The sequence below is a fragment of the Perca fluviatilis genome, chromosome 6 (genome assembly GCF_010015445.1).
Source record: "Perca fluviatilis chromosome 6, GENO_Pfluv_1.0, whole genome shotgun sequence".
NCBI lineage: Eukaryota > Metazoa > Chordata > Actinopteri > Perciformes > Percidae > Perca > Perca fluviatilis.
The window spans coordinates 27,485,100-27,510,336 of NC_053117.1; the positions used below are offsets into that span (position 1 = coordinate 27,485,100).

The window sequence follows — 25,237 nt, forward strand, 5'->3', positions numbered from 1 at the left end:
TGAAATTGCTAGTTTACATAGGCTATTAAATGTTAGAAAAGAAATAACCCAACACAACATGTGCCTGTATGTGATTTATTTTACATGTAAAATGGAGTGATGAATTAAAAAATGTATAGGCCTATTGTTTGTAAGGGTATAAAAGGTTATTTCCTAATTATTTTTTACTAAAATTTATTATTATTGACTTAAAAATAAAACACCAAAACAAAACACGGCATAATTGTTCAATTATTTTTATTTTTATCAAATTTAAGGAAGGTCTGAAAATAGTAAAACATTAAAAGGTGAAGATGGGTGGAGACTGAGGCAAAGATCCTCTGACTGAGGTTATGTCATTGTTTATCCATAATAATGACATAACATCTCCAATTTTAGTTTTAGAAGTTCTAGGCCCTACTGACGTTTCAAATCGCTAACGTTAGTGTGCAGTTATTTAATGATATAATATATTTAGTAACTAATCATTATTGTACTGTTAAAATGATTGTGTCTAATCTCTTAAAATATACATACACATAAAGAACATATAAACAAAAATACACAAAAAGGTTAATTGTCTAATAAATCAGAGGGACCTGTCGTGACGTTGCGGTGTGCGGCACTTTAAGACTGACGATTACAAAACAGACGTCATCTTTCAAACTCCAGTGCAAGACGAGCGATCATGCCAAGTCAGACCTGAGCAAGGCTTCAAGTATGCTCTCTGCACACGTTGTAAAGGTATTTTATTGAATATAATACTCCTGGTTGATATATTCTGCTAACATTTTATCGATGACTGCATTTGACGCAGCTGAAGGCTGAGCAGCTTGAAAACCCCCCCTGATATAAACAATAACGCTAGCTAGCTAAGGTAGCTGGGTAGCTAACGTTCGTTTAGGTGTTGTAGTTAGCTAGCTAGTAAGCTAAATAGAAATAACGTTAGCTAGCTAACAGTAACGTTAGCTGGTTGGGCTATATGTGGCAAGTTAGCTAACGTTAAATTGGTTGACTTAGCTACACTAATTTGTTGACGGTGTGTTGGCTACATGCGTGATAAAGTTATACACCATTAACTCGAGGAAGAGGAAGAAGTAGCGTTAGAGGCACATCAGACCGCATAAGCTAGTAAGCTAGCTTACGCTAACACCATGCAATAACAAGCTCCTAAAGTTGGCCAACGTTAAAGTTAACGTTAGCCAGGGATCTTGAGTCTCTGACTAACGTTACATTTGTGCATACACAGTCCCCTCAACCTTACGATGATGTTATATTAACGAAAGTTAGTGAGGTTAGTAGGTTTGGTAACATTAGAAGCAACAATTTGAACGTTAGTTTGTCCACGGTTTAGAGCCACAGTTTAGACCCGTCAACGTTCAAAGCCAATAAAAGTCGGTTAACCTTAGTTTGCAGAAGTCAGACAACTATATTACATGGGGATAAAATTACAAAAAAAGACGGGTGGGTGGGGGCAAAAAAAAAATAATAAAATTTTTGTTTAAAACAAAAAATAAATAAATTTTTTTATATATATATATATATATATCTATCTATCTATCTATCTATCTATCTATCTATCTATCTATCTATCAAAGTTGTGCAACGGTCAGGTCTGAATTACATGATGAGCGGTGAAAACTGAACAGTTGCAGCTAATGAAAGTTTATGCACAAATACACAGGCATCTGATAACGCATGCTGCTGCTCCAAATAAAGGGCATCTTCCGAAGTCAAAAATAGACATATGATCCTGTTGGCATACAGTTTATGTCAAGGATGTTTCTAGGGCTGCACGATATGAGGAAAATATGCCATATGTGATAACGTTGTTGAATATCACGATAATTATATTACTTGCTATAAACAAACCAATATTAAAGTGTACTTAGTTCTGCCCTTCTCTTGCTTTCAGATTTCTTCTAAAATACAACAAATTGCTTGTTGAATTTGAAACAAATTAAAGAAAATAATTTCTAATATTCTTTTATTGAACAAATTGAACATAAAAGGCACCACTTAAAAACGTGAGTTATATTTTAATTTGCAGATTTCTACTGAAGTTTTCTTTCAACTAACGCAAAAAAAATTCGTAGTGTCAATTGCGGTATGTTGCAGCCTTTCACAATATGTATATTGCGATGAAGATAAAAAAAAAATGATATATTGTGCCGCCCTAATGTGGACTATTTCCATATTAACAGAACATTTCTTTCTGCAGTTTTAGCATAAGTGAACCATGGAAAACTCGGGCAGGCCTTACTGGGCTAGGCAAGGTGGCAGGGACAGGGGAGCAGGAGCAGAGAGAGCGGAAAGCTGGAGGACACAGGACCAGGGTCGAGGACAGAACTACAGATCAGAGGGAGGTCAGCAGGGCAAGAACCCGGGCGGGCCTTACCGGGCCAGTCCCAAGAAGGGAGGCCTGGGGCCACTCAGCTACTCCCCTGGTGGATCCAGAGGTGGTCACAGCCCCTCGCAGAAGGATGACCTCCGGTGGTTCTCCGGTCCTGAGAACAGTGGTGGGAGTCGTGAAGATAACTGGAGAGAGAGCTCGCAGCAGCACTGGAGGAGAAGTACCCAGGGAGAAGGTCCAAAGGAGGACAGGGAGCAGGGGGGGAGAGAGGACACTGATGGAAATGGTCATAAATCAGGTGAGGATTTGGAAATGAGACGTTTGGGAAAGAGTGGAACACTTACAGGATTATTCCCACTTAAAAACAAAAAGTATGCTTAAGTCTTAATGGACACCTTAAAAATGGGTTGCATCATGATTTGTTACTCCCCTACAACTCCAATCCTGATCACAGTGATGTACTGTATATATTAAAATCTAGCTTGAGTCTGACTGTAAGAACTGGTACTTGAACTCCATCATCCATGACATACATATAACTGATTAACTCTATCTCCACAAAAAACATTTCAACACATGTTTGACACATGCATTTCTTACTTCCAAAAGGGAGAAGAAGGAGAAACCGAAACAAGAATAAAGCTTATGCTGAAGAGAACAGGGGCCCAGTGATTGAAGAGTCCACACTCTCCGCCAAAGAGCTGCACAGCCTACAGCAGGCAGAGAGGCGGCTTAACCGAGATGAGATCTACAGCCTGAAGAAGGTACAGGCTGTCTGTGTGGTAGCCCAAGTATACAGCCTTATGTAGAAGTTGCTTTTGCTCCAATCATTTTTCAGTTAATCGTTTTTGTTTTGTTTTGTTTGTTTTTTATAGACCAAGCGATATAATCTGCAGATTAAGCAATTATGAAAAATAGTTAGTTGCAGACCTAATTTACTTTGATATGTCTTTTAAGAGTAGTTAAACCTGATTAGGCATTCTTTCTTTAATTAAAGTTGCTGTTGTTTGAGGTACATCGGAGTTAAGAAGATCTGTAACAGTATAATTGTTGCAGCTGTTGTCTGATGTCTGCACTTTCCTCCTTTTTCAATTGGTTCAGAGGTCCCACAGCAACCCTGGTGCACTTTACACCTGCGCTCTGTGTGATGTTCTGCTGGAGTCTGTGTCTGACGCTTACAGACATATTAGAGACAAGCGGCACAAGAGAAGGGCCAGGGTAAGGAATAGTCTTCTTATACAAAACACTATTTAGATGATTACAGTAACAGTCTGTAGACTGATGGTGCTACCATACTGCCATTGTGCAGTTACAGTTTTTATGCATTAAAAACTGTGTTGAAACCCTATTTGCTTGTTTCTGTGTTTTATAGGAGAAGCAAGAGCAAGTGATGCTGACTGAGATTCTGCCTCCTGGTCCAGAGCAGGTCAGTGCAGTTAGTGCTGCACTAGAGGCTGTTGTCCGGGAACACGGGATGAATGACCAGGATGTTGAGACGAGACAATGTGTTGTCTCCATGATGCAAGACCTCCTTCTGTCCGTCCTGCCTGGTAAGTCACCCATGGACGAAATATTCGTTTGGGCACAGAGACATGATCTGAATTCATCCTGATCATGATATTGCTTTGTAGCAAACAGGATGTTGGCTCTTAGGCTTTATATCAGTTCATTATTATGTGTCTTTATGTTCTAATGTTAATAACATTATTCCATATCTCTTTCTCTCATCTGTAGAGATCAGGCTCAGGCTATATGGATCATCTTGCACGAAGTTTGGATTTAAAGATTCGGATGTCAACATTGACATTCAGTATCCACCTCACGTGAGTAGCCCAGTGTGAGTTCGATAGTGTGAATACGGTTTTATTTTTTGTTGATTAATTTTTTTTGAACACTGTTTTTAATTGTTTTCACACAATTTTTCAATAACATTCCCACACCACCTCAGTGGAAAAAAACCCAACAAACGATACAACATAAACAGCTTTTAAGTTGTTCATATTGTTGTTATTCCTTCACACCAGTATGACTTCATGGCAATCTTTAAGTAGAGAAAGGGACAGTTATGGTTATTTACATTGCAATTATTTTGCATTTGATATCATTTATGTTATATAAAGACTTTGAAATGGAATGCATTCACAGATGCATCAGCCAGACGTCCTGTTGTTGGTCAAGGAGAGCCTCTCTGTGAGCCGTAAGTCACCTCTTCTTCATTTAACCGTAATTGTTAAAACCCAACAATTCCACCATAGGAAAATCAGTCGTTAGACTGTCATGGAAGTTTTAAATTTAACAAGTCTTGTTGTGTCCTCAGCTATTTTTGTTGATATGGAAGCTGATTTTCATGCCAGGGTGCCTGTGGTCATCTGCAAAGAAAAAGCGAGGTGGGTATCTCTAAGGGTTGTTAACTTCCTGGATTATTTGCATTTCTAATTTAGGAATCAAACTCTGTGATTTACTAAAGAAATTATCTTTTGAAATATTCAGGTCAGTCATTAATCAAGACATTAGGAAACTACCAGAATGGGTCAGGGTTAGGTGATTGCATCCTTAGAGAAGAAAGATAATTATTCATATCAGGGTTACATTACTACATGCACAAGTACACTAAAACTGTTATTTTTCTCAACAGTGGCCTGATGTGCAGAGTGAGCGCAGGGAATGAAAATGCGTTCCAAACCACCTCTTATCTTTCTGCTCTATCCAGTCGGGAGGATCTCCTCCTCCCACTGGTTTTGGGCCTTAGACGCTGGGCCCAGGTATGTTTCCAGTTGAGACCCTGACCTGTTGCTCACATTAGTCAGGCAACTGGTAAAACCTGCTCAGTACATCCTTATTTTTTTAAAACATCACATTTTGTTTTTAATGTCTTTTTACTGCTTCTGGTTTAGATCTGTAAGATTGACCGTGCAGAGGAAGGTGGGCTGCCACCGTATGTCTTCGCCCTCATGGTTATCTACTTCTTACAGCAGCGCAAAAAGCCCCTCTTGCCTACCTACCTGAAACAAGAGGTGTGTTTTAACCTGAAAGAAAATATACAGTATAAAGTATTGTAAAGCATTGGTCATAGGTTGAAACTAATCTAATCATCTGATTGTTTTGGGATTAAGGTGTTTTTGAATAGCAGGCTGTCGGACTACAATCTCACGCATACAGAGGATGGACATTTACACTGGGCTTACACCCCTTCCTCCAAAGAACAGCCAGCAGAGGGCTCATGTATAAAGGGAAAGGTAATCATGACACTGATGTAGTTCGTTTTTTTTTTTTTTTAGGAAAGCGTGTTGGGTCCTTATTTTTGACAGTTTGATATATTGATTTTATAGTTTTCTATGACTAATGTGCTTTTTCTAGATTAGATGCTTTTTATTTTCACCAAAAAAAAACTTTCAGAGACATGGAACCTTGGAATGATCATGTAGTTTAATTACTGTCTGTGTGTCCTTGCAGGTTCCGCTGGTGTTTCAGAGCCCTCACCCGCCTGTGGAAGTCGGGCTTCTCTGGGTGGAAATGCTTCGCTTCTACTCGCTGGAGTTCAACCTGGCTGACAATGTAATCAGTGTACGGACCAGTCCTGTCCTCTCCCGAGAGATGAAAGACTGGCCAAAGAAACGCATCGCTGTGGAGGGTGCGAAACTTTCTCATTTTATAGACTGAATTTGAAGGTTGCTAATTCCCAGGTTGAAATAAACAATCAGCAATGAAATGAAATGCCACATTTGCCATTTCACGTTCCATGAGTTTAATTCTGTCCCAGCCATTAATCATACCTGCAAACTTGTCGCTTTTCGGTGAAAATCGCAGTTTTGAATGGAAAATGTCAACCACGTGAATCGTGTAGATCCGAAGAGTTTTTATTTTTGGGGGGGGTGCTAATACGGCACCAGTTCCTTAACGACCGTTATCTACCGGTCCGAATAGCAACTCTGATTTCGGTGCCTTATTTAGATGGCTCCGCTTCTCTCTGATGCTCCGAAAATGGACGTTAGAGGAAACTGAAACTTCGCCGCACGGGACGCTAGTTACAGTAACCCTACACTCGACAGCAGGTAACGTTAGCCTACCGTTAGCTAGCAGCTGGATTAAACACTGATTGATGTGTCCCCTTTTTCAGCCCTTCTGAGTTTGCAGGTATGATTAATGGAACACTGTTGATTTTGCAAGTGGAATTTGAGGTTTTGTTGATGGGCTGACTCCAAATGCTACCCAACCTTGTCTTTCAGATTTTTAAATGAACCTATCTACATTTCTGTTGAATACATAGAGAGGAATTACTCTTAAATGGTTTTAACTGAAAGTAATGTCTGTTTGTCTGTATCTGTGTTCAGACCCGTTTGCTGTAAAGAGAAATGTGGCTCGCACAGTGAACAGCCAGCAAATGTACGAGTACATCATCCACTGCCTCAAAAACACATACAAGTACTTTGCACTGCCACTCAACACGCCAGCTCCTAATCACAAGACAAAGGCAAAGCGTGGACCCATTCAAGGGGCAAAGGACGAGTCTCTGAATGAAGAGACTACATGCCTGTCAGATTTCAGCCAGCTCAGTCTTCAGCCACAACATGCAAATCAACCTAAAGCTGTAGAAAACGGTCCTGAAGACTCTGATTGCATTATTGAGGAAGAGGAGGAAGTTGAAGAATATAGTGACTCAGATGAAGAACGAGAGAAGGAGAAAGTGGACCTGGGCAAAAGCAGTGTGTCTGAGGATGAGGAGGATGAGGATATTGATGTGGACACCCATAACAGACATCACTTGGACAGCTTCACCACAGAGGATGAGGACATTTTCCCAGTGGACGAGATCTCAGGGGAGGAGCTTTTGTCTGATGAGGAGGGTCCAGATTTGGACACACCTGGTTCAATGGATGAGGAAGAGTTGGAGTTGGCACCTGTGAGTCTCTCACCTCAACCTTTAAAGGATACAACTAAGTATGAGGGCCCAGAAAATAAAGGCCAACAACAGAAGAGACGGTCTTATGAGTTCACCAGGCAAGCTTTCACCAGAGGCAAGGTAAGTGTAGCCTCCTATTTGTTTTCACTTTATGTACAGTTTTTATGAATACCTCCTCTGGAAAGTAATTCCCCAGTTATTATGAATATGTAAAAAAAAAAAAAAAAAAGGAATAACATATTTCAAACTTAAGTGGACATTTTAAATCCGTTTTGGGTTTTTAATATTTAAGTTGTAGGTTACTGGAAGTTAAACAGACAAGAAACTGTTGCAAATAAGCCTGTGTGAATCCTCATAATTCAATTCCTTTCAATCTCTCTTAGTCACACATGGTGGTGTGCAGCTTGTGCAAGCGTGATGGACATCTGAAGAAAGACTGTCCGGAAGATTTCAAGAAAGTGCTGCTGGATCCTTTGCCCCCAATAACACCAGAGTTTGTTAGTGTCCTTAACAAAGTCTGTGAGCAGTGCTACAGTGAGTGATACAGTATGTAATTGCATTTGGGTTAGAGATACAGTGAGGAGAACAAGTATTTGATACACTGCCGATTTTGCAGGTTTTCCCACTTACAAAGCATGTGGAAGTCTTTAATTTTTATCATAGGTACTCTTCAACTGTGAGTGATGGAATCTAAAACAAAAGTCCAGAAAATCACATTGTATGATTTTTAAGTAATTAATTTGCATTTTATTGCATGACATAAGTATTTGATACATTAGAAAAGCAGAACTTAATATTTGGTACAGAAACCTTTGTTTGCAATTACAGAGATCATATGTTTCCTGTAGTTCTTGACCAGGTTTGCAGCAGGGATTTTGGTCCACTCCTCCATACAGACCTTCTCCAGAGCCTTCAGGTTTCGGGGCTGTCGCTGGGCAATACGGACTTTCAGCTCCCTCCAAAGATTTTCTATTGGGTTCAGGTCTGGAGACTGGCTAGGCCACTCCAGGACCTTGAGATGCTTCTTACGGAGCCACTCCTTAGTTGCCCAGGCTGTGTTGGTTTGTTGTGTTGTTATGCTGGAAGACCCAGCCACCCCCCATCTTCAATGCTCTTACTGAGGGAAGGAGGTTGTTGGCCAAGATCTCGCGATACATGGCCCCATTCATCCTCCCCTCAATACGGTGCACTCGTCCTGTCCCCTTTGCAGAAAAGCATCCCCAAAGAATGAGGTTTCCACCTCCATGCTTCATGGTTTGGATGGTGTTATTGGGGTTGTTCTCATCCTTCTTCTTCTTCTTCCTCCAAACACGGCGAGTGGAGTTTAGACCAAAAAGCTCTATGTTTGTCTCATCAGACCACATGACCTTCTCCCATTCCTCCTCTGAATCATCCAGATGGTCACTGGCAAACTTCAGACGGGCCTGGATATGCGCTGGCTTGAGCAGGGGGACCTTGCGTGCGCTGCAGGATTTTAATCCATGACGGCATAGTGTATTACTAATGTTTTTTTTTTTTTGAGACTGTGGTCCCAGCTCTCTTCAGCTCATTGACCAGGTCCTGCTGTGTAGTTCTGGGCTGATCCCTCACCTTCCTCATGATCATTGATGCCCTACGAGGTGAGATCTTGCATGGAGCCCCAGACCGAGGGAGATTGTCCGTCATCTTGAACTTCTTCCATTTTCTAATAATTGCGCCAACAGTTGTTGCCTTCTCACCAAGCTGCTTGCCTGTTGTCCTGCAGCCCATCTCAGACTTGTGCAGGTCTACAATTTTATCCCTGATGTCCTTACACAGCTCTCTGGTCTTGGCCATTGTGGAGAGGTTGGAGTCTGTTTGAGTGTGTGGACAGGTGTCTTTTATACAGGTAACAAGTTCAAACGGGTGCAGTTAATACCATAAATGAGTGGAGAACAGGAGGGCTTCTTAAAGAAAAACAGTCTGTGAGAAACGGAATTCTTACTGGTTGGTAAGTGATCAAATACTTATGTCATGCAATAAAATGCAAATTAATTATTTAAAAATCATACAATGTGATTTTCTGGATTTTTGTTTTAGATTCAGTCTCTGACAGTTGAAGTGTACCTATGATAAAAATTACAGACCTCTACATGCTTTGTAAGTAGGAAAACCTGCAAAATTGGCAGTGTATCAAATAATTGTTCTCCCCACTGTAAATACATTAACAGCAATGAAATGAAATGCCACCCACTTGTATCTTACAAATATCAGATTTCTAAATTATGCTAATTTTGCTTTAATTTGATTTGAAAAGAGGTATTACAAGAGAAATGATATAAAGAGCATGTATGCTTTTTTCTTTTTACACAAAACATAGTTTTAAATTAAGCTTTCAAGGCATTTGATTATCTTTTTAAATGTGTCATAAACATATTTGAACATTGGGGCTAATGAAAAACTTTTTTTTTTCAATTCTTTTTTAATTTTATTTATTTAGATTTTAGTAACATATTTAAATCCAAATTCACAAGTGTTCCAAAGAAAGTCAAGATTACCTGTACCTGGCTCATATGACCAGTCTCGCCCACTTCAGAGTTTTTTAAACCCCTTGTACTTGCCACTTAAACAAGAAGTTTGAGTGGTTCTTGCATGAGTCCCAATGTGTATTAAAAGGGCTTGAGCTAATGACCTCAATGTTACATGTAGTCTATATCCACGGCTTTCCACTTCCGGGATAGCCCCGTTGCCGCCGGAAATTCCGCCGTATGTCCTTTTCGGCCGGATTTCCGTTGCCTATCGCTTTCTTTGTGTTGGAATTTTAAACTCCGGGTGATTTGAGGACTATTGGTAACTGCTCCTCAGAGCTCTGCAGGGTAAATCCAGACAGCTAGCTAGGCTCTGTCCAATCTGAGTTTTCTGCGGACGATTTTGATTAGTTTAAAGACATGCCAATAAACCAGAGCACCGGTTAAGTTACTTAAATCAAAGTATTTTTTACTCACCATATGCTATGTACCAACAGTGTACAGCAGTGATGAGTACTATTTTTAAAACCTGTTTTACATAACGTGCACATTTCTTTCCAAGGACATCCTCTCAGTCTCTCATATTGACCACTATTGTGTGGTGTAATTTAAAATCATTACAGTTGAAATCATTAAAATAAAGTGTATGACTTTGGTCAGATCTGATGATGGGTCTGTTTCTTTTTTTTTAGCTGACTTCGCCCCAGATGAACTGGAAGTGGGTGTAAGAGAGCACATCCTTCAAGACCTGGAGACCTTTGTCAGACGACAGTTTGCTGGTAAAGTAAACCACCATCTTCACTGTTTAGCATTAGTATTTCCAAACTTAAACTAGCATGATGATAATGCATGATAGTGCACACTTATGATGAAACTGACCCATCATGTTTTGTGATGGGACAGGAGCTAAGCTCCAACTGTTTGGATCATCCAAAAATGGCTTTGGCTTCAGACAGAGTGACCTCGACATCTGTATGGTGCTTGAGGGACAGGAGACCATAGATGTAAGTAACATTTTAAACTTATTGCAAGTACTGAGACGTAATTGTTGTTGAAATATAATTTCTGCAACATGACCTAATTCAGAAACTTGAATGTGTTTTAGTTTATTGACTTGAGTATTGTATGGAAACAGGAAACAAGTTTTGTTGGTATTCCGTGTTTCTGCTACAATCATTTTGAGAATTAAATTACGAGGCATTTGTTAGTGTGATTCATTGTAATCTAATCCCTAAAACTGGACTCGGTTCATGAATGTCTTCCACAGGATGTTGACTGCATCAGCATCATTGAAAGCTTGGCAAGACTGCTGAAGAAACATCCAGGTAAGTAATAAGTCAAGGCAGTTTTATTTTTGTAGGCCAAGATTACAATCTGTGCAGCATACAACACCCTCTGCCCTCAGGCCTTCTGTTCAGATAAGGAGAAACTCCCCAAAGAACCCTTTTAACTTTGGTTTAACAATACATTTGAGCTGACCCATCTGCAAAACGGAACATTTGGCGTTTATGTATTTCCACTGGCTCACAGGAGGTTCTAAAGGTTTATTAAGTAATAATAGTTTCTCAGCTTGCAGCCATTCCATTTGTTTCCATTTGGAGGTCATGGTAGCAAGTCATTTAAGGAAAGCCAATGGTCAAATAATAGTTTGTCTCTTCATTTGACAAATTCCTCAAAAATTTAAATGTAAAGATTTATAGATCACAAAATGTCAATGCATCCATTTTTACCTGTTTCCGCATCTGCACCCTGTCTCCAGGTCTGAAGAACATCCTGCCCATCACCACAGCAAAAGTACCGATTGAGAAGTTCTACCATGTTCGCACCGGCCTGGAGGGAGACATTAGCCTCTACAACACCCTGGTAAGGCTCTTTCTCCCTCTGTTTTTTTTCCAGTTTTTATTTGGTCTTAAATTTGCTATTGAATAACTTACCATACTTTTCATGCTTTACAAATCTTTTTCTTTTTCAGGCCCTGCACAACACAAACCTGCTAGCTTCGTATGCCGCCATTGACAGAAGGGTGAAGATCCTCTGTTACGTCATGAAGGTTTTTGCGAAGGTGAGTGTGCTTTCGACACTCAAGGTGTCATTGTATGTCTTCAGTGTCATATGATATATTGTATTACAGCGCTTCCCACAGGTTAAGAATTTACTTGGGGTGGTGGGTGGTTCAGGATGTGGCGGCGCGTGATTGCTGGGTTCAGTAAAAAACTAGGCAAAGGAAGGTTTATAAACTATTTATTGACCTCAGTGACTAGGCTACATAACTAACAGATACTATTAAACATATCAGCCTAAAATATTCTACAGATGAAGTGTAGCCATGATGAGCTTTGTCAGTTAAATCTGGTTGGTTTGTCAAAAGTTATGGTTCAGCAGATAAAATACCTGATTACCCGGAGCCCAAATACGCCATTATATGTAACTTAACCTTAATACTATGATCCATATAGAAAGTTACATGTCAAGTTACAAAAATCTCAACTCCGTCTCCTCTTAATTTCTGTTAAATCATGTAAGACTAAGGCTATCTAAAGTTAAAACCATTTTTCTGTAATTTTGTTAGATCATTGTTCGTTTTTTAAAGTGTTTTGGGAATCGTAAACACAGTTTTGTAGGCTACTATACATGTCCTTGTTGCATTCATTAAGATCTCTTCTGAAGATTTCTGTCATTCAAACAACTCTGAGTTGTAGTTTAAAACTTTTACAGCCAACATAATAAAATCTCTGGTTTTATTCGGGCTCAAGTCCATAAATACGGTTAATGGATTCAGGCACGGAAAACGAGAACTATAGGCTAAATTGGCAACGATTAGCTCCGTTAGAGGTTAGCTCCATTATAAAGAGATGGAGTGGAGGAGACTGCTGCGGACAGGGGTAACAACCAAACTCTGATAAATTACGTTCAGGGAGAAAGTTTGTTAATACAGTTAATCCCACGGCAAGACCATCAGCAGCAATGCTACTACTAACGATAGCCTCTGAGCCTGAAGTAAAGCGTTGACGTGCCATGCACGTGGAGCGCAACTTCACAAGGGGGAGGGGCTGGAGGCCGCCGGTCTGTGTGTGCTGTATAAAATACATTGAATGTAATTCGGCTGTTATCTACCTGGGTGGGTCTCAATCTACCTGGGCGGTGCGCCCAAGTAAAACCTATGTATGGGAAACGCTGTATTAAGTATAACCATACTATTTCTTATTGTCCCATTACAGATGTGTGACATTGGGGATGCTTCACGTGGCAGCCTCTCGTCCTACGCCTACACCCTCATGGTGCTCTTCTTTCTCCAGCAGAGAAACCCACCAGTTATCCCTGTGCTGCAAGAGGTACTGACGTGTATAAAATAAAAAATAAAAGGTTAAATCTTTTGTTTCCATTTTAAACTATCCCAGAAACTTTATTTTATCCCTCCAGTCTGAACAACGTTTTAGTTTAAACTTGTAAAAGCAAACTAAGATTGATTTTATAGAATCTCTTTATGCAGGCCCTTCTAAAATCTAATCTAATCTTGATTTTGGTATTTGACATCCCAAACTCCACCAGATTTTGGGCCTTTTCTATAGAGGTAATAACTTCATAAAGATGAAGTAATTACACTATTGCCAAGAATTTGCATATTTTTCTGAATGTCTCAACTGTTTGTTGCAGATTTATGATGGAAAGAAGAAGCCGGAGGTGCTAGTTGAAGGCTGGAATGTGTACTTCTTTGATGACCTAAAATCCCTTGTGAGTATTTTGTATTTCTTTTACATATGAGTGCCCCTGTATACATTTTTAGTAAATATGCACATCACACATTGTCTTAATAACACATTAATCTTGACTTCTTCGTCCTGTAGCCCAGTTGCTGGCCACATTATGGGAAGAACACTGAGACGGTGGGGGAGCTGTGGCTCGGCCTGCTCCGCTTTTATACCGAGGACTTTGACTTCAGAGAGCATGTCGTCTGTATCCGTCTGCATGGCTGCCTCACCACCTTCAACAAGCAGTGGACGTCCAAATACATTGTCATTGAAGGTCAGCTTGTGTAACAAACTCAGGCTCCAGACTTTCGTAAAACACAGAAGCATATAAATATTATTGCACCAGGCAGATGCAATAAATTGTGTCCTGGGGCCTGTTTCACAAAAGCAGAATATATAAATCCAGGATAACTGATAAAGCGAGGCTTGACCTAGTCTAATCTGTGCATCCTGGCTTGGTGTGTTTCACGAAGGCCAAGCCAGGCTGAGGAGGAGCGACTAGGTTGAGCCAGGCTGAAGTAATTCAGATAGATGCGCGTCCACAGCTTTCCTCAAAAGACCGCGAGGTCGATCACAGATTTACTGATGCCAAAATGGAGAATACGCATTGTACATACTTTATACAGACTGAGCAGCAGCTTCTTGTGGAAGTATGACGACATGAAACACAGTATTTGTATAAAAAGAAAAGAAACACGGCCGCTGTAATGGAACAGCGAGAGAAAGCGTAGCAGACGATCACGGACCGACTGAATGCGTAATTGTAGCCTAAATATATACATTAACTGACCACTGCTCTGAATTGAAGCCGTCATAATCATTCAATTCAAGGATTAGGCTACTAATCATTTGCACAAATTAACAGTTGTACTCTTTGCCTTAAAAGTGAGCAGAAGATAATGTTACTCAGGAAATTTACCATGAAGATACATTTTCTATAACGCTAGAATATGATGCGTAAATATCTCTATCACTCTTTTCCTCTCCCTCTCTCTCATGGGCTAAAATATAAGTTTCCTAAGTCATATTAACTTCCACTGCTCGCTTTTAATGCAAAGTGTACAACTGTTAATTTTTGCAAATGACAGTGACTCATTGAATGCTTTCAGTTAAGAGCAGTAGTTCATAAATGTATATTTTAGACTATCATTCAGTCTGTCCACTATTATCTGCCACACTTTGTTTTATTTTTATTTATTTTTTTTTATAGAGGACGAGTTTCCTTCTCTACATATTATATGCCTTACTCCTTCATATGTATGGACATAGAAAATAAAGACACTGAAGAAATTGGACTCTAAAATCTAGAAACTATAAAGATAATTAAGTGATAAATTCCGTGCACACTGTAAACATGAATGGAACAGAGTATATTCATCAGTTATTTCCCCCCAGCAATATAGAAGGTCAAAAACCATTGAGGTGTCCTCTCCCTGTTGTTACATGAATGTAAAGTAGCCTACATCACCAGATAGGTACTGGTCCAGTGAACTAAAACTATCATTTGGAAGGATTGTACAATTAGTATATGTTCTTAAAATTGTACAATCCTCCCAAATTATAGTCCCAGTTTACTGGACAACACAAATTGTGTGCTATGAATGCCAAATACAATGTACATGGAAGAGGAACAAACATGATCCTTATTGTTAAAGAATTTAAAACAAAATTAATCAACTAAAATAATTCAAGGGCATTGGCCAACTATAGAAATGTACAGCATTGTATGTATTGCCCTTAGTAACAGACTTCATTTAAAACACATTTGAAATGTTATCAGCCTTTTCTAATTATCTCAACAACTGCCATAATATATTCATCAAACTTCTAACAACAATATGTGAACAGCAGTCTTCATACAGCAATATAACAGTAACAATGACTGTCACATGAATAATTATAAAAAAAAAAATAATGGTCACAACTTTAAATAATATTAGTAGTTAAATGAACAGCAATATGCACCTGTTGTATTTTAATCCAGGCTGATAACAATAGGGTAAAACCACTGCTGGGTGATCAGAAAAGGCTCCAGGATTAAATAAATCCTGTCTGTTAGCCTGGTCGGGAGCAGGCTAGCTGCACAGAATAAATTTCCATGAGGATTTATGTGCCTCCGCTTTCGTGAAACCGAGTAAAGGCTAAATTCATCCAGGATAACTGGGAAATCCCAGCATAATCCCTTATCTTGGTTTTGTGAAACAGGCCCCTGGTTTAAACTTATCTAACAACAAAGGCTATTTTAAAATTGTTTTGGTACTATAACATGCTGCTGTCCATCCAGTTTATAAATGTATATCACTCTTAATGTTTAGTTTTGTTTTCTGAATCAAAATGACTGTGTATGGCTGCTCTGAAATATTTGTCATTGTTAATTTGTCTTGCTTTTTCTTCTCTGTTCATATTCCAGATCCGTTCGACCTGAATCATAATCTTGGTGCTGGTCTTTCCAGGAAAAGTATGATTATTTCTGTCCATATTTGGGCTGCTCGATTATGGGAAAAAATATAATCCCGATTAATTCGGTCAATTGAAATGATGATAATTTAAAACGATTACTTGTTGACTTCTGGAAAGATGTTGCAATTATTGAACTTAAAAAAAATGTGGAAAAAGTTTTAAATCAACAGTAAAAAAAAAAAAAAAACACCTACAACTGTGAAATTTGCCTTTAATACTTTTCCTATTTAAACTTTATTTTTTCATTCAGAACACAAGAGAAAATAAGAGTTTACTTGCAAAACATAATGAGCTAAATAATAGTTTTTGATAATTCTGTTTTTGTGATCATTGGGAGCCGAAATCATAATCACGATTACATTTTGATTAATTGCACAGCCCTAGTCCGTATCTTGTGTTGTCTCATTGCCTTTGTCCATGGTGTCTTTTCTAATATATTTTCTTGTCTCCTGTCATCAAAACAGTGACTAACTTCATCATGAAGGCTTTCATCAATGGCAGAACAGTGTTTGGAACACCAGTGAAAGCCTTTCCTCCCGTGTACCCCAGTCAGATGGTTCGTGTTTGCTGTCTAAACACCACATTTGCACATTGTGGTGACGTTATCCAAGCATTACAATTGTGATTTGTCTTTACTTGTCCCAGGAATATTTCTTCGATCCTGAAGTCCTCACTGAGGGAGAAGTGGCTCCCAATGATCGCTGCTGCCGCATCTGTGGCAAGATCGGCCACTTCATGAAAGACTGCCCCATGCGTAAAAAGTCAGTATAATCACAATACATTTCTGAATTTGTCGCAGTGTGTACTTGCAGATAAAAGTCTCTGCACCATGTATCGGGCTACATGTTTGTCATATTGTTTACATTTTTGGCCCAGGTCCAAACACAGGCGGGACTCTGAGAGAAGGCCAGAGCACTTGCGAGACACAGCAGAGGATCAGGTCAGACACAAGAGTGAGCACTGGAGGAAAAGAGATACACTAGAGGTGCGCTGCTGCTACCTTTGTGGATCAAGTTCCCACATCAAGAGGGACTGTCAGCTGTACAGAAGCCCTGCAGGTACTGTACAGTTCTTTTTTCTTTTCTTTTTTTCTCTCAATTACATTAAGCCCTTCTTAAAGATTTCTTTTAACTCCATAGTTTCCTTTATATTCTAGTGCATCAAAAATATAAAGTACAAGAAGTTATTATGCATTGATGTTATTCATAAAGATTAAGGAAGCAACTGACTTATTTCCTTCATGTTATTGTCATTTGGCAGGAAATGTGAAGATGGATGGCTTTTCTTCCACCCCTTCAGCCCACTTGAGGAATTTGAGAGAAAAGGAGAGACAGGTATGATCTCACCGCTCATTAGGGCTGCACAATGTTTTTTTTTTTTATCTTCATCGCGATATTAATTGCCGCAAAAGGCTGTGACATATCGCGAAAAACACTTTTATTTTATTTATTTATTTTTTTTTTGTTAGTTTAAATAAAATTTCAGTAGTGAACTGCCCTTTGAAATGTAACTTTCTTCTTTTTTTTAGTTGTGCCTTTTTATATTCAATTCACTGTCCAATTTGTTTAATAAAAGAATGTTGGAAATTATTTCCTTTCATTTGTTTTAAATTCAACAAGCGATTTGTTGTATTTTAGCAGAATACTGAAAGCAGCAAAAATGCAAAACTGAGTTCACTTTAATGTTTATTTATCACATGTCATATTATTGCAATATTCAACAACATTATCATATTTGAATATTTTCTTCATATTGTACAGCCCTACCGTTTATGTACACTGCTACACCTTAGATCCTGTTTATCTTCCTTTTTTTTTTTAGGGTTCACCTATACAAGAAGAGAAGAAGAGAAAGCAACAAAATGTGATATTAAGTCCACAAGCTGGTATGTACATTTACTGTACTTTTTTGCCTGAATTTAAAATCCTTAGGTGATGTTTCATTGTGATAGTACCAAAGAACTTCTAATATATCAAGAAGTGCCACTCCCTCGTTACTTCCGGGTTCTGAACTGGTTGCAGTTCCACCAGAGTTCCATATAGGGGGCGCTCACAGGCCAGTGCAGAATGAATGGGACTCTATGGAGCTATACCCCTCAAAACCCACTTTTCTCAGGATATAATTTTTTGTCTAGTAATTTGAATGTTGCATTCGAAAGGGGAGGCTAAAAAAATACACACTGCTGTGTGTTAGATTTTTTTAAAGTCACTTTTTTGTTCTAAAAAGCCTTTTAAAATGTCAATGACGTCATACACATATACGGCCAGAGATACTGCTTTACGGCAACCTCTGAGTCACTTCCTTTGTTCTCTCGAGGCATCGACAACACAGCTGACAGGTTAGGCTCTCCCTGTCAATACATGTGCTAGAAAGAGGTTTGCTAATGTTTTAAAGACCACACCGAAATATTCACTCTGATATTCAGGCTCTGCTTCGGATGCCGTCAAGATGGATCTCCGATCGTAATCACTCCTTCACTGACCAATCAGCATTCATTAGCAGAATGCTAGCGTGTTATGGGCAACAACGACTCACCCTGTAAGAAATCAAAAGGACATAAGTACTCGTTCATTCAACTTTCGACCTATAACACATGTTGAACTTAGAAAAACTACAATCAAATCTGAGGTTTCTCAACGACAATCAGGCGAAAGAGACCAATTTAGCCGTCTAGCTCAGTGGTTCTCAACCTTTTTGTGCCAGCGCCCCTATCCATTATCCAGGTCCCTAACGCCCCATCAAATATTATGTAGGCTAAATGCCCGAATATTAATGATTACGCCCTAATATAGGCCTATTATTGTTGTTACTATTATTATCATAAAAATAAAAAATCAAATCATTGAATGACAATCAACACATGAATAGAAATTATATATATTTACAGGTTTTTTTAAATGTCAAATGCAACCATTTGACATTCAAATTAAATAACAGCAGCCAATCAGAACGACTAGATATGTAACATTCAAACTATAAATAGGTATTATCAAAAGACCTGCTGCATGGTGTGAACCTCAGCACCTTTAGAAGAGGACTATAATTTGAAGTGACCTTGGGTGTCATGAAATTAGCTTTAAATAAAATGTATTATGCTTATTATTATTATTGTTATTATTATTACAAACACTAACAGTAGCCAATCAGAAACAGCTAGCAATTTAACATTCAAATCTATTTTTCATTCAAATCTAAAATCGAATTGTGCCAACGGAAAACAAGCTGGCACTTATCAAGGGGGTAAAGCAGAAGGATCACACACACACACACACACACACACACACACACACACACACACACACACACACACACACACACACACACACACACACACACACACACACACACACACACACACACACCGCATTTTGGGTGATGACAAACGACTTGAAAAGAACGACACCTACTGCCGAATGGAAATAAGTTTACAACCTTTGAAAGTTAGTGAGAGGCGTGTTTTAATGCTTAGAAGAGTCTAGCTATGTTTGCTACGCCTCGTCTTGGGAGTAAATAGCAGAAAAAACGCGTTTGGAGAAAACGCACCCCCACATCGCGTGTGTTTTGTGGAGGTGTGAGAGTCCCGTACAGTAAACAGTGACATCACTTCCTCTATCGCTTCCATAAAAAGTTTTAAAACACAAAATATAAGCCCTGAACTGCCCGCGAAGTTTATGGAACAGCTGACTGTTTGCCAAACAACAAAGCACAGTCGATATCTCTCGCACGCTCTTTTCTTTCTCTCTTTCTCCGTGAAATGAAGCTGCATTCAGGTACAGTAGGAAACGTTGTGTAAACCATCTGACGAAAAACTGTTACTGTGGTGTGCTACATTGGGCAGTTAAAGAATACAACAGGACGTCGCGAGCGATTGCTTTTTCTTTATCTGAACGCAGCTTCACGTAGTAGCTACAGAGCTCATTTAAGACGATACTCTGACGGCCCGTTTCCATGAAGGCAGCACGGAGCTGCACCAAACAAAGCTGACAGAAGCACAGAGAAGATAACCGTCTGGTCCAGTCGCAGTGCTGTAAACTGGCAGCTTTTAATGTTGCAGACTACTTATTCTTTAGTAGTTTTTAAGTGTAAACATGTATTGTTATTGTGAATCTTTGGTTTAAACTAGCTTTCAAACAAACGCCCCCAACGGCACCTCAACGCCCCCTTTCCAAAATATTGCTTCCAACGCCCCCATCATCTTCTGAACGCTTCGGGGCGGCAATCACCGCTGAGAAAACACTGGTCTAGCTCCATAGAGTCCCATTCATTTTGCACTGGACTGCGATCACCCCCAGTGGAACTCTGGTGGAACTGCAACCAAAATCCGGTACAATGGGGCTGGATAGGGAGTGGAATGGCTTTCCGTAGACCGGCTTTGATAGTACCTAGCCTTTCGCCGGCCCCCCTTAGTTACTGTTGCTACGTCCGACAAACAAATAGTCAAACACGACCAGCGTGACAGATTGCCATGACGGGAAGAGGTATACCCGTGCGTGTCAGTGACCTTTTTTGGAGCAATACCTCTGCGATATCCTCCAGATAGAGGCAAAAGGGGTTACAGTACGCAGTGGAGGGATATATTCAAAATATATGAATGACGCAATGAAGGAGACACGACTGCTATCGAGGCTAATGCTTACCGGTCTCAAGCAAAATCTGAGAAACCCCATGACCTGTACCTCAAATGCTACATGAAAGATAAAAACAAAATTATTTAAAGTTGCTAGTTGGGGCGCTATGTTCGACTTTGTTGTAAACTGACGAAAAATAAAGTTGGGGAGCTCAAAGACCCAACACAACAGCAGCTAATGTAGCTAGCGTTAGCTAACATGTTAACTAATTGTTGGCTAAAGCTAAAGGGCTCGTTAAACTTAGCTTAGAGAGTAGGTTAACATTCTGGCAATGATATCCATGGTAATCATAACTTTGGTCCAATTTGTATTCTTGCCTCTAGTTAGTAGATCTAGACAACACTGTAACTCGTTAGCTGTTAGCTTTAGCTACCTTTGAGCAGACGTATTTATGCTTCGTAATGTTCGACACATTTATGCTTCGTAATGTTCGACACATTTAACTGGGAGTGGGGCCGTCCACACTGTTTTATCCACTGTAGGCACCGCTCACGTTGTGTTTTCAGCTTTGGGAATGGAAAGAACACAACTCCTCCAGACAATCTCTCGGGGTATCTAGTGTCCGATTTACAAAAGCCGTGGGCGCACCATGGATGTATTAAGAGAACGGGGCGCACCGCTTCACGCATTGACATATATAAAATGGACCAATAGACCCCGTTGCTCTGGACGGAGACCGGTGAAGGCTATTAGAAGCACTTTTCCGGTGATGGACAGCTTTACTGCGCAGCCTCCAACTGACAGAGACAACGTAAATGTGACGTGAGCAACGTGTCTGAAAGTTGTAAGTCTTCTGGTAGCTGTGCCAAGAGAAATCTCAATCATTCCCAATCTTACAGAGACAGAGAGTGTAGGTATATGTAAGGAGATAACATAGGCACAGGCTAATTATTGCTAACTAAAACGCTAGTTAACATTAGTAATTAAACCTAAACAGCTAACGTAAGTCCAAACTGCCTGCGAGCTTCTCCTGTACTATACGGTAATTCCTCTACTGTGGTTATGATACAATCGTTAGCCTATTTTTACAAAAACGCCTGCTACGGAGCCATAACGTGAGGTACAAGGTAATGGAGCCTTTTATACATTGTCGTGTTTCTTTAGAAATAAACAACGGACAAATAGTCTTTAAACGCTTCAGATGTAAAGTTATTCTCTGTCAAGTGACGTAAAAGAAAAATGGCGGTCAGAGGAATGCTAACGGGAGGTGATGGCCAGGTAGCCACAAAATGGCACCATAGATGGCTCGAGTTCTGAAGCAAAGCTTACCCCCTTGGCTTCACCATCTTGCTTGGAGTCAATGTTTGTCTGACCTGCTCACATAGTAACGGTTGCTATGCGTGATTGGACAATGGCCATTTTGGGGGAGGGGCCGGCGAGAGGTACTTTATAGTACCAAAGCCGGTCTATGGAAATCCGTTCCACTCCCTATCCAGCCCCATTGTACCGAATTTGGTTGCAGTTCCACCAGAGTTCCACTGGGGGTGATCGCGGTCCAGTGCAAAATGAATGGGACTTTATGGAGCTAGACGGCTAAATGTGGCTCTTTTGCCTGATTGTCGTTGAGAAACCTCAGATTTGATTGTAGTTTTTGCAAGTTCAACATGGATTATTTCTTCCTATATTAGAAATTCTTTGATAGTACCTATTGTTTAATTTAAATGACTTCCTGGAATATAAGACGTGATTTAAAATACTGCACCTCACCTATCATAACAAATATTAAATTATCTTTTTCCCATATGCCAAACCCCAACAACTTGTTTGAGCCAAGCATAGGTCTATAATTCAGGGAGACGGGTTGCTCTGTACAGAATAATTAGTCTCGGTAAAAACAGTTGATGTTTTTTTCTTTTCGGGGCGTCAACTGTCTTGTCTTAGGGCTGCTGAGAGAGAATGAGAGCAAGAAATGTTCGCTTCAGGTTCTTCCATCTTTCTCTGGGCTCAGGATTGCACGTTTGCTAATGTTAGGGCTAACGTTTAGCATTTTGCTCCTGTTTTTTTCTTTTGTTTTCTATATAGTAAAACATTTTGTGAGTGATTTTAAATAAATAAATAAGCAAATACAGCGGTCAGTTTATCAGGATGAGGCAGTCTGCTCTGTTTGGTTATTTAGCCTGATAAGATGGGTAGTATTTATAAAAGTGTACCACTGCAGGTTAAAAATGTTTTGCAATCAATTGCATTCTTGTTCGTTTCAGGTAGTTTAGCCTGCCGAAATTTGGGTCGCACTGGTCACAGGAAGAGCCCAGTGGAATGAGCAGCAGCTATGGCTACACAAACCACAAGGTTCTCCTCTTGTCCAGGCAGACAGCAACCCAAAGTCCAGAAACCATTGAATCTGAATGGGGACTGTTTGGCTAATGGGAGCCTTTTAAAAGCCAAAGCCAGGACGCCTTGACTTGAAGCCAAATAGGGCCTTTTTATGTTTGTTGTCTCCCCCCACCCCCTCCCCCCCTCCCAAGCTCTCCTCATTAGAGGAGCTTTTTAAAGCATTCATTTTAACAAGAGAAGCGATTATGCATGCACCACATGTCTTTGTTTACCTACACTGCCAGTCAAGGTTTTTTTTTTTTTTTTTATAAATACTCCTCACATCTAAAAGTGAGTAATTCAGAAATGTGTTCGTTAATAACTTTGCTCTTGATCACCATAATAGGGTATCTTTTGCAGACAACATACTATATATTTGTATTCTATTTGATGCTATTACTTTTTGACACTATTGGCTCAACTCTGTTAAGACAAAGTGTTTGTAAACACTACTACAGCTGTAAGACAAATAGGCAGCGATGGTATGGTGTGTTGTCTACTACTTTAAAGTGACTTGAGGGCAGAGTCCTCAACATGAAGGCCATTTCAAATTAAACCAGGAAGTCACTGGCACTTCACTTAGTCTTTATTTTATAATTACAAGATTTTTTTAGGATGAATTTCCAATTTATGTTTAAAAAAAAAAAAAAAAAAAGACAGTGTAGTTAGTTCCGAAACTTTAGAATGGCAGTGTACGTAATGGCCAACATTGTTTTAAAAAAATCAAATTTCTTTTAAATCCTGTTTAATTTGTCCTCTGCACTGACGTCCAGCAGTCCGCCTCTCCTTCAGCCTTGAAAGCAGCTCAACCTACACTATGTTTGTGTGTCTCTGTATTAGAGAAACCACCCTGTAGATATTTTTTTCAGGATCATAGGATTATTTTTTTGAGACTGCTGATCCACCCCTATTTCATAGATCCATACTGCCCCTCAACTATGTGTGTACAGAAGGACAGTGAAATGGCACTCCCTGACCTATATGGGTCTCCACACATGCTAAGTGTTTATAGTACAAAAACATTTAGCTGAAAATATTGGACTATAAACTGGTAAGGTTTACACACCAAAAAAACTAAACAAATAACTGTTCCAGCTGATAGTTTACGCTGCTGCAAACACTGTTAATTTACTCCTAAACTAGAGGTGATCTCAGTCAAGAGATAAATTTATTTATTTGCCACAAAGGCTTCATTTTGTTGTAATGGTGCCACAGATTTGTAGCTGCACTGTGTGAGGGTACAACCCCTTTTAATTATGTTGCTGCTAGTTAAATGTCTCAAAGACCTGCTTATCATTCAACTTCGAATATGGACTGTCTGGCTTTATTGTTGTCCTAATATGGCTGGATTTTATTAAACTAAATGTGTTGTTGATGGTATTATAATCACATTTCTTATTTTAAAGTAGCTTTGTTTTAATGCCAGCTTTATTTCCATTTCTTTTGTTGAACTAAAATGGGAGGTTTAGTTAATGAGGAACCCCGATCCTGCCAGGAAAGGTTTGCTTGCAATCCATTTTGTCTCTAATAATTCATTAAACTGAATCAAATCCCAGTGTGTTGTTTTTTTCCAAAACAATGTTTATTGATATCACTGTTGGTGCATTCATACAATGTATTGGTTATCAGTGATGTGCGACTCCTGTAATAAACATGACAATGCTGAAATTATGGGTAACTATTTAGAATTTATTCCCCTCTTTGTCTTTGCTAAATACATTTTAGCCAATACAGTAGCCAGTAAATGTAACAACTGTACTATAGTATTTTATAAGAAACTGAACTCGCTGTGTGTGTTTTTGTTATCTTTACAATAAGAACTGTATGGCCCACATAATCTAGCACAGTGGAGCGTGAAAGTTCTTTATTGACCTTGGTTTGACCAACAAAGCTGACTGATGTAGTTGAAAGGGCTGGAAGTGCTTTTTGTTTTTATATATATATATTTTTTTTTAATCTATATACATTAGACAAGAATTAAATGAAAATGATCCTCACAAGTGTTATTACAGAAGCATATATTAATTATTGTAAGGTTTAAGAGTATTATTACAAGTAGGTCACACCAGTGGTTTTTAAAGTGGGGTCAGGGGGTCCCCAGCAAAAATGGGAATTATTTAGTTTGACTATAAATCCATTTATAAGTAAAGCAATGACAATGTATGACTATTTTGTCATAAGTTTCATACACATTGTAATAAAATATCTAAAAGCTAAAATCCTATCAGATGGTGGACCCTGGGACAAAATCTTGTCAAATGGGGTTCCATGGTCTAATTTGTGTCAGTTTAGTGGTCTTTGACGTGGAAAAAGTTTGGCAACAACTGGGTTACGCAACAGGAACTGATACGCATCTTTGTAGGTTTTTA

The 25,237-nt window shown here is 39.3% G+C and overlaps 1 protein-coding gene across 1 annotated transcript; it reads left to right on the top strand.

Annotated features, from left to right (window-relative positions):
- Positions 1-602: 602 nt before the first annotated feature.
- On the top strand, positions 603-24,536 carry tut7 (terminal uridylyl transferase 7). Its single transcript, XM_039803647.1, has 29 exons — positions 603-723; positions 2,201-2,630; positions 2,942-3,096; positions 3,434-3,550; positions 3,705-3,882; positions 4,067-4,155; positions 4,478-4,529; positions 4,650-4,719; positions 4,968-5,094; positions 5,227-5,346; positions 5,446-5,568; positions 5,786-5,963; positions 6,664-7,352; positions 7,616-7,766; positions 10,411-10,497; positions 10,622-10,722; positions 10,986-11,043; positions 11,478-11,581; positions 11,691-11,780; positions 12,937-13,050; positions 13,373-13,450; positions 13,564-13,741; positions 15,878-15,925; positions 16,392-16,483; positions 16,573-16,688; positions 16,804-16,985; positions 17,188-17,261; positions 17,749-17,812; positions 22,757-24,536. Exons 2-29 carry the CDS (start codon positions 2,219-2,221, stop codon positions 22,813-22,815), a joined length of 3,906 nt encoding a protein of 1,301 aa, XP_039659581.1. The 5' UTR covers positions 603-723; positions 2,201-2,218; the 3' UTR covers positions 22,816-24,536.
- The last annotated feature ends 701 nt before the right edge of the window (positions 24,537-25,237 follow it).